The following is a 10,553-nucleotide window of genomic DNA, read 5'->3' as shown; positions in this document are numbered from 1 at the left end:
CAGATGGAAGTAGATGTCTTCTGTATCGATTTTATGGAAAGGTCTATTAATAATAAGTCCTCTATTAACAATAGGTCTGGGGACAGTCTATTTGGTATCTCTGAGCATGATGTCTGGATATGACAGCTGAGTCTGTTGCAGCCATCTGTGGTTTGATGAAAAAATCTAGAGATCTAGAAATCCAAACCCAAAGTAGGTAATATAATCACTGAAAAGCAGGTGTGCACCTGATGATTCTCCTCAAGGCTCCCTTCATGTCTCTGTTTCTCAGGCTGTAGGTGAAGGGATTCATCATGGGAGTTACCATAGTGTACATCATTGAAGCTACTGCAGTCTTCCTGGAAGAGTGTGTAAATGTTGTACTCATATACGCACCAAAAGCTGTCCCATAGAATAAGCAAACAACTGTAAGGTGAGACCCACAGGTAGAAAAAGCTTTATGCTTTCCACCTGCTAAAGGTATTCTCAGAATGGAAGATACAATTTGAATATAAGAGAAAATGATTCCAGAGAAAGGAAGAACACCTAGTATGCTAGCTGCAAAATATAAGATGATGTTATTGATGAGGGTTTCAGAACAGGCAACTTTGATGACCTGAAAAACTTCACAGAAGAAGTAAGGAATTTCCAGGTCTGTGCAGAAGGACAGTCGCAACAACATCAGACTGTGGAGCAGGGCATCCACAATGCTAACGAGCAAGGAGACTAGGCTCAGCAGGCCGCAGAAGTGGGGATTTATGATAGCTGTGTATCTCAGTGGGTGACAAATGGCCACATAGCAGTCATAGGCCATTACCGAAAGGAGAAAACTTTCCAAACTACCAAAAATCAGGACAAAGCAGACCTGGGTGAGGCATCCTGCGTAAGGGATGCTCTGATTCTGTGCTTGGAGGTTCACCAGCATCTATGGGATCATGGTGGTGCTGAGACAGATGTCAGTAAATGAGAGATTGGAAAGAAAGAAGTACATGGGGGTGTGGAGGTGGGGGTCAGAGCTGACGGCCAGGATGATGAGCAGGTTTCCCAGGACAGTGACCAGATATATGGACAAAAACAGGCTAAAAAGGAGAGGCTGCACTTTGGGATCCTCTGTCAGTGCCAGGAGAAGGAATTCTGAAACTCCTGTTTGGTTTCTAGGTTCCATATTGTTGATGAATCTGATGGAAAAGAAGAGGTGACTTACAATCAAATGTCAGCAAGCAGCATCTCGGGATGGGAAGGAGAGGGATGGAGCGGAATTCAGGAATACAAAGGTGGTGCTGTCTGTGTGCATATTTTTTGGTTAAAAAAAAAAAAAAAAAGACCAGGAGCTGATATAGCAGAGTGTCAATATTTATTTGTTTTGAAAGAGATGAAAGGGTGGTCTTTTTTTTTTTAATTACACTATATTCATTTAAAATATTTGGTAATTTTATAGAGAAAAATACACAGAGGAGGCAGCCTGATGAGTCTGTCTTGGACACCACGTGTTTCCCCAGAGGTCAGAACTGGGTAACAGAAATAAGAGTATCCCCCGCTTTTTGAAAGGTCACTATATCCAGCTTCACTTTTATGAAAAATCCACATTAGTATCTGTTTTCTTCACATTCAGTGTTTGTTCTACAGTAAGCCATTAAAGAGGCAGTGCATACCCTGAGCAGCCGAAGTCACAGGGCCAAGCTCCTTCCCTGGGAACTACACTCAGCATCTCAATATAAAATGCCACAGCTTTGAACTGTGTCCATGAACATTGTATGTTAGTGTTATTTTAGGTTATAAGTATTATTTGGTGGGTTAGTTTTTGGGTCTGGGGATGCTGAAAATTTTTTCTCATATAAATTAATGGTAATCTTCCTCACTTCATGCCATTTCAGCTTATAAGTTTCATAGGAACGCTCTACTTTTGGATAGTGAGGGAAACCTGTAATGTAGATGTGTGTTAAGAGCCAGGAATGAGAAAACAAGGTGATGTTGATAAAACCTCCTTAACCACCACAAGAATGCTAGTAAATGTCAGAAAATTGTAAAATGGTCATCATGCTTGAGAAGGGGCAGATTTCTGTTCAGAAGGAAAATTGTTGTTGCCATTGTGGAGAGAGAGGAGGATGCCAGCAGAATGTCTACTCCTTGATATCGGTGCAAAGATATAAGAAAACATGTCAGGAAGATGGGAGACAGGTTGGAGATGAGGGGTGACTTGTTTCCAATCTTTTCATGCACATACTGTTGTCACATGCAACATTCCCGGGTGAACCTGTATTAAAACAGCTGTCCTCATTTCCAAACATTAACTAAGGGATTCGGGTTACCTGGCTGGCATCACCGAGGAATGACACTTGGCATCTGCCCTGGATGTTGGAGGGTGTAGATGGAAGAGCTTTCCTTAGGAAAGGCAGAGGGACCAAGTGAGGCACCAGGCTCCCCGGCAAGAGGATCATCTGTGGGTGGAGTCTCAGGTGTGCTGCTTCCTGACTGGAGGGGGACTGTTGAGTGAGATGGTCACAGGCAGACTATTCGAGGTCTCTATGTCCCTTGGGGGCTCAATATCCAAAGCTCTTCATTAAGCAAACACTTTTCTTGTCATTCTGATCCCAGGACATTGCAAATCTTTAAAGACTAAGACAATATAAGGTAGAATTCAGATGGCTGATTCTCAGCCCCTGGGGGACCATCTGCATGCCATTTACCCCTCTCTACCTATTTCTCTCACCTCCAGATTACATACCTTGCACACACGGATATACTATACTTCTCTAATTGCATTGCAGTCTTTTTAAGTACAACTGGAATCATCTCTATCTTACCAATGGCATTAGAAAGCCTGATTTCAATTTTAGCTGTGAGATTTTAATGTATGTATGAAAAAAAAATAATTTTTATTTTTTTTTATGAGGGTACAAACGATATATATTTAGGAATATAGTTAAGCTACGGTAAAATGCAAAAAATATAGCATTGTTACTTTCTAAGGGTCATTGAATGCATCCTGATCCTTAATCTTTATTCTGTATATTTATAGAGCATGTTTTAAGCTATTCTCTGTGATCAATTCTGACTGTGTTCACTGAAGATAGACCTATTACTTCCTTTTTAGAATTTCATAATCAACTTTTCCTGTGTGTCCCAATAATTTTGGTGTACATTTTTCTTCACATTAGTGGAATGTGGGTTGATGTCTTGGCTGTTGATTTTTAATGGTGTTGTGAGAAATCGCAATGTCACTGGCTAGGCACTGTTATGCAGATTTATCCATACTCTCAGTAGATTTAGTTAGATGACAACCATTATTTAATAGATGCAGATGGTATTCCATTTGAATATTCACTTAAAAGACTTTATCTTTAATGATTTCAATATTTTATGTGTTTATCAATTTATTTTACTACACGTTGATTGTTTCCATATGAATTTTGTTTGTTAATCTACAGTGTTCCCAACATATTATATGAAAACAATTTGAGACAAGATGACATCATACTGTCACTCTTCATATTAACCTCATTCATTTCAAAAATATGACATAATAAAAACATAAGAAAGGACAGTGAGTTCAAAAAGAAAAAATGTAAATTTTTACTGGAATCTCCCCATTCAAATAGAATCTGTCAGTCATAATTTTAATAGTCAGGAAGAAAAGCAATGGAAAAGTGATAACCAACAAAAACAAGACAAATTTTCCAGTTACCATAATCAGAATTCAAACACAAAATTATAAGTAGACTGCACCAAGGGGCTTTGTAAATTTATGGCCTTAACAAGAAATTTTAGCTGGATGGTTGCTCTTTCCAGGTAATAAGGGCTAAATGTTCTGGAAAATGAGTAGGTATTTGAAGCCAAGGTCAGAGGTGGTGCTACTTGATTTGAGAAGTGTGAGTGAACACAGGAATTGTGGACATTGCTTGGCTCATGACTGCGGACTTTGATCAACTGAAAGTTTCTTAAAAGCCTTCAGGGAGAAACTGAACAAAGCTCCCTCCTGTCTTGGTGGCTGGATTTGTGATTTTCTCACTATTACCAACAGGAAAAGGCAGGAAATAGAATTCAGGACTTGAGTGTTGGTGATTGGTGAGAGCTACTGTGAACCTGCTAGACAGAAAGAATGAACCCATCAGTGAGAAAAGAGAGAGAGAGAAAAATCATTCCATTCAAAGAGAATATGCAAGTCGTAATTTATATAGCCAGGAAGAATAATAACGCAAAAACAATAACCAATAAAAGTATACTCAGAAAAAAAAAATCATGATTCAGAACATACAAGCAAGCAAGGCTGTAATGGAATGTGTGATGGAGAGCATAGAAAGATGAGATCAAAGAAGTGATGTTAGGTAAATTATACAAAAAGCATACTGATGGAAAGAGCAGATGCAGGATGGCCTAATAATCCTAAATGATGGTGGCTTGCACCATGGTTGTAATGGTGGAGGTGGTAATATTTGGTGGGATTATGGATATATTTGGTGGTATAGACAACAGGGTTTTCTGAAAAATTGGGCACTGGAGGTAAGAAAGGGAGAGGAATAGAAGATGATGCTAGGCTTGTAGTTTTGGGTCTGGTGAGTTTGAGGGGCCTGTTAGGCAACTACATGGAGATGCCAAGTGAGCAGTTGTGTATAAGCCTGGAATTCAGGTGAATGTTCCTCTCTGCAGACATAAATCTGAAAGTTGCTAGAGTGTACAGTGTAGACTGTAGTTGTTAGAGTGGAGTGTAGAAGGCCGAAGAAGAATTGACCTTTGAATTGTGGTGTTGGGGAAGAATATTGCATATACCATGGACAAATGAGCAAATCTGTCTTGGAAGTACAACCAGAATGCTCCTTAGAAGCAAGGACGACAAGGTTACGTCTCATATACTTTGGACATGTTATTAGGAGGGACCGGTCCCTGGAGAAGGACATCATGCTTGGTAAAGTAGTGCGTCCGCTAAAAAGAGGAAGACCCTCATTGAGGTGGATTGACTTGGTGGCTGCGACAATGTGCTCAAGCAAAACAACCATTGCAAGGATGGAGCAGGACTGGGCAGTGTTTCTTTCTCTTGTACATAGGGTCGCTCGAGGGAACCTAACAACAACAACAGAATGTGGACAACTTTTAAAGCCTTGAGTATGGATGCTGTTGCAAAGGAGTCAGGGTAGCTAGAGAAAAGAGGGTTAGGACTGCGCCTTAAGGCACTCCAGTGTGTGAGGTTGTGAACATGAGAGAGACATATCACAGGAAATTGAGAACTAGTATCCAGTGAGGTAGGAGTAAAACCAAGACAATGTAGAGTGCTGGAAAACAAATGTATTATTTTCCGTGACTTCTGTAACAGATAAGCACAAACTTGGCAGCATAATACAACAGAAATGGAGGACAGAAGTCTGAAATCAGTTTCACTGTTCTGAAATCAAGATTTGTGCAGAGTACTGCTCCCTCCAGAGACTCTACAGACAAATCTGTTTGTTGTCTCTTTGAGCTTCTGATGGTTTTAGGTTTTCCTTGGTTTGTGACCCCACCATGTCATCCAAGCCTCCATGGGCATATTATCTTTCCTTCCATCTGAGTCAAATCTCTCTCTGCATCTCTGTCATAAGGATATTTTTTATTATATTTAGGGTCTACTCAGATAATCTAGGACATGATCCATAACTTAATCCCATCTGCCAAGAACCTTTTTTTCCAATAAGGTAAAATTTACAAGGTCTACACATTAGGACCTGATATCTTTTGGGCTGTTATCCAATGTATTACACCAAGTGAAGAAAGTATTTCCAGTAAGTACTAAACTAAGTCAATGTAGGTGACAAATGAAATGGAGAACTGAAGCCTAGATTTAACAAGGTAGAGAACCTTGGTGACTCTCAGAAGCACTTTCTGTTGCATGCAGGTGCAAGAGTCTGATTGGACTGACCTCAGAAAGGAATGGGAAGTCAGAATACACGATCAGGAATATAGACAAAATTAAAGTTATTTCAGAGAATTTAAGGAAAAGGATTTTATTTATTTCATAGTAGACAACTTTTATAGCAAAAACAGTCATAGATGAGAATGAAAATACCAAGTTGCTCTCACTCCTGTAAAATGCTAACAGAATTTCAAAAAATCAAATCCAGAAATGAATGAGAAAAGGGAATACTTCTGTCAAATTTGGTTTAATTCCATGAGTGCAAGGTTGGTTCTTTCTCCATACTACCAGTGTTCACTCTCATTCTTCCTTTACTTGGAAGTCAACTTCTCAGTGAGGCTTCTTCCATCCCTCCTACCTAAATTACAACACCCTCATATTTTCTTACTCTATCTCCTGATGTATATTCTCCACAACACTTATCACCACCCAAGTCATGCATTTCTAATTGCATCAGGTTGGGTTTCCTGGTAAGCAGAGATTAGGATGCCAATGGTTAGTTAGGGAGTACTTCTTGGACCAGCACCTGTGAAGGAGAAGGGAACAAAGAAGGATTGGGCAGGGGGAGAAACTGAGTTGGGATGCACTCTTGAGATTAGGAGGGAGCTCTGTAGCTGGAATGGCCCTTCAGAGTTATTCCAGTTTGGGGAACAGGGTCAGGCCTTTAAAGGGTGTATTGATCATACATTGGGTACAACCCTGGGAGGAGGTATGACCTTGAGTACCCAGGCTCTCTTCTCCTGAGGCCCTCCCAAATGAGGCTAACAGTTAAAGGTGCTCTGCTGGCCTAAGTGCTGAAGCAAGTGCTTAAGATATGTGAAAGTAGCAGGAAAGAAAGGACCAGAATGAGAATGCCAGACCTGGAATAAAGTTGTGCTGGCTCACATTCATTGGGTACACTATTTCAGTACTCATTAGGTGGCAGGCATTGCATTTGTTGTTGTTCATTGCTACTGAGTCAGCACCGACTAATTGGGATTCCATGTAAAACCAAATGAAATGCTCCCCAGGCTTGTGTCATCTTCATGGTGGCTTGTATGTTTTAGTCCATTGTAGTGGCCATTGTTAATCCCATCTTCTTGAAGGTTTTCCTGGCCTTTGCTGTCCCTCAACTTTATCCAACACAAAGTCTTTTAGTGATTGGCCCATTCTGATGATGCATCCAAAGTAAGTGAGTTGAAGACTCAGATCAATGTTCTGTTCTCAATTGGGTTTTCATTGGCTGATTTTTAGAAGTAGATTACTAGACCTTTCTTTCTAGTTTGTCTTAGTCTGCAAGTTCAGCTTAAACCTGTTCATGATGGGTGACCCTGCTGATGTTTGAAATACTGGTGGCATAACTTTCAGCATTGTTGCAACATGCAAGCCATCACAGTACAACAAAATGACAGACAGGTAGTGACATTACAGTAAGCACTTGTAGTCACTATGATGCTTGACTCCACATCAGACTTTCCCAATAAGAGGTTTAGTCTAAGCCTCCCATAGTGATGAAATTTCTCTTGCTGGTAATTAGTTTTGGAAGGTTCATATGTCCCATACCAGGCTGATAGTATAGGCTGTCTTCTAAATGATTCCTTGGGAAGATTATTTCTCTGTTACAAAGAGACCAAATAGAGGCAGTCAGTTTTCTGTCCTTTTATTGTTTCTGAGATGACCTATGTGCTGCTGCAGCCTTTAGTGATCATGAGGAGAACAACCTCAGCAAGAAGCCAACGTGTGAAGAGAGAAAATGCAACACTGTAGTTCTGTGCCTGAACCTATTCTACCTCTGAGACTCTTGTTAGGAGTGATAATTGTTTTTAATGCTTGACCCTGTTTGTGTCACTGATAAAGCTGAGGTGTCTCAAACCTTCTCTAACACATGAACTAATATGTTTATGCCAACTTTATAGATGATGATACTGAGCTTGGAAGCAAATTGTCGAATGTCAAACAGCTACTACTGAGCAGAGGTAAGATTCAACTTGATGTCCAGGATGAAGACCAGGTTCTCAAGATCAACGACAAGGTACATGGATGGGAACAGCCTAAAGAGGAGGGGCTGCCATACTGGATTCTCTGAGAGGACCAGGTGGGAGGAATCTTGCTTGGTTTTCCCATGTTCAGTGTTCTGATTCCATGTTGCTGATGAGTCTGACGTAATAGATATGCAAGGAGTGCTCATTTAAAGGAAGTCTCACATCTATCTTGTGAAACAAAATGAATATCACAAACCTTTCTCTATGCTCTCTCTGTTTTTCTCTCTTTCTCCTCCACTTCCTTCTTCCTTTCCTCTTTCACTCTTTTTCTCTCAGGCCTCCTCTCTCCTCCACTACCTCATTCCTCAAATTTTAATTATTGAATATCCTACTGCCTAGAAAATCACCAAATTCAAGACTATAGCTGCCTCTGGGAAGCAAAGGAGAAGAATGGGCAGGAATAAAAAAAAAGTGCTCTTTATGCATACTATCGTATTAATTTAAGAAGATAGTTGTTATGACAAAATATCAGCATTTTTTAAATTCTGGAAACATATATGTGGGTATTTCTCCTATTCTTCTGTGCTTTTGTGCCTGTTAAAATAGTTCATTGATCAATAAAGGGAAACAGGTAAATGGCTGATTTAGCCTGTGATATCTGCATATAAAAAAAAAGTTTTTTTTTTTTTTTTAATCTGCGTAGTTTTCCACTTTGTCATGGATAGAATTATGTCCCCCTACCAAAAAAATGTGTGTATTAACTTGGTTAGGCCATGAATCCCAGTATTCTCCATTTTGTGATTGCAATTTTATGTCAAAAAGGATTAGAGTGGGATTGTAACACATTTACCAGGTCACATCCCTGATCCAATGTAAATGGAGTTTCCCTGGGGTGTGGTCTGCACCACTTTTTATCTCTCAAAAGGTAAATGGAAAGGGAAGCAAGCAGAGAACCGGGGACCTCATACCACCAAGAAAGCAGCACCAAGAGCAGAGTGTGTCCTTTGGACCTGAAGTTCCTGTGCTGAGATTCTCCCAGACCAAGGGAAGACTGATGACAAGGACCTTCCTCCAGATGCATCACAGACAGAAAGCCTTCCCCTGGAGTTAGCACCCTGAATTCAGACTTCTAGTCAATCAGACTGTGAGACAATAAGTTTCTCTTTGTTAAAGCCATCTACTTGTGGTATTTCTGTTATAGCAGCACTAGATGTCTAAGACACACTTATTCTCACATAGTTCTCATAACCAGGTAACAGAGTGAAAACCAAAAGGAATATTAAGTATCATATATAAAAAAGTAAGAAGAAGATCAGCGTACAACTCTGCTCTCAAAAAACAGTAAAGGAAATTTTGGAAAAATCTAGAACGTTCAAAATTGAACAAGGGCAAGTTCCAGGAATTTTAGGGTCAGGGTAGGATATTAGCATAATGAGAGCTGTTCAAGTACTGGTGCAAAGGTACAAAGAAGTATGTCAAGAGGATGGACAATTAGGCATGTGTCTCACAAGTGACTCCATTCTGCTCATCTCCTGCAAATACCTACCTTACAGCTGCCCCCAAACGGACTGTTAGACAAAGATCTCTCCCAATTTGGAAGACATAAACTAGGGATCTTCAGATTACCTGGGTGCTAGCACTAAGGAGTGAGATTAAGTTCTCCAGAGATTAAAGGATAAAAATGGAAGTGCTGTACTCAAGGAGCGCAGAAAGACCAGGCTTTTGTGAAGAAATGATGATCTCTTCTTTTTAGGTGTGCTACCCACTGACCTGGGCAAGGCTATTGAGTGTGTGGTCATAGACAGACTATTCGTAGTCTCTGTGACCCTTGAAGTTTCAGTATCCAAAGCTCATCATTGGTCAAACTCTTTTGTTGTCATTCTGATCCCAGGCTAGTGAAAATCTTTAAGGAGCAAGGCTCAGAGAAAGAAGAACTTAGCATTGACTGATTCCTTCACCAGGGATATGCCATCGTCTTTCTTCCAAGTCTTTCTGCTCACATCCATTGCAAGTACCATGCACAAATGTACACAGAGCACTTCCATAATTAGATTCTAGTCCTTTTTTCAGATATATTCGAATGCATCCCTTTTCCAACAAAAATACCAGGGAGACTGACATCATGCTTAGGGTCACAAATACAGTTTATTATACTGGTATACATATTACCTGTATAGAAACAGGTGATAATTTTTATCAGTTCAACTTTATGGACTTCAACTCTAAAAAATTCCAGCTATAAGAGCCAGTTCTACGTATGGTTCACTGAAGGTTGCATATTGTATTCAGCTGTTTCTAATATGTTTTCTGTAATCAACATGGACTTAGCATGTAACAGAGATATTACTCATTTTTTAGAATTTTGCTACTAAGTTTTTTCAAATTCATAGTAGTAACTTCAATATACACCTTTTTTGTTTCCCACATTACTGACCATAGATTGAAATTGTGACTTTTTGTTATCAATATTGTTGAAATAAATTACAAATTATCCAGAGAGGAATCAACTGTGATACAATAGTTGTAACATACTATGATTTTGGGATTTCTTGCTACCACAACAAACTTATTTTTGGTTGATTGGTATGCTACAATAATTAAAATTCATGACAATGGTGTAGGGATAGAAACAAGAGACTTGTTGATTGGAAGAGAGAACCCAGAAGAGGACCAGCACGTAATAGTAACTATTTATGAAGACGTGGCATTACAACAAATGGATGGGCAATTTA

At 39.7% G+C, this 10,553-nt stretch overlaps 1 protein-coding gene across 1 annotated transcript; it reads right to left on the bottom strand.

The window, feature by feature from the left end:
* Positions 1–205: 205 nt before the first annotated feature.
* On the bottom strand, positions 206–793 carry LOC135230505 (olfactory receptor 7G3-like). The gene has a single exon (XM_064279859.1). It carries the CDS (start codon positions 791–793, stop codon positions 206–208), a length of 588 nt encoding a protein of 195 aa, XP_064135929.1.
* Between the last annotated feature and the right edge of the window lie 9,760 nt (positions 794–10,553).

Source organism: Loxodonta africana, chromosome 3 (assembly GCF_030014295.1).
Source record: "Loxodonta africana isolate mLoxAfr1 chromosome 3, mLoxAfr1.hap2, whole genome shotgun sequence".
Lineage (NCBI taxonomy): Eukaryota > Metazoa > Chordata > Mammalia > Proboscidea > Elephantidae > Loxodonta > Loxodonta africana.
The sequence above is the reverse complement of the archived record's forward strand: the minus strand, read 5'-3'. Positions and strand labels throughout refer to the sequence as shown.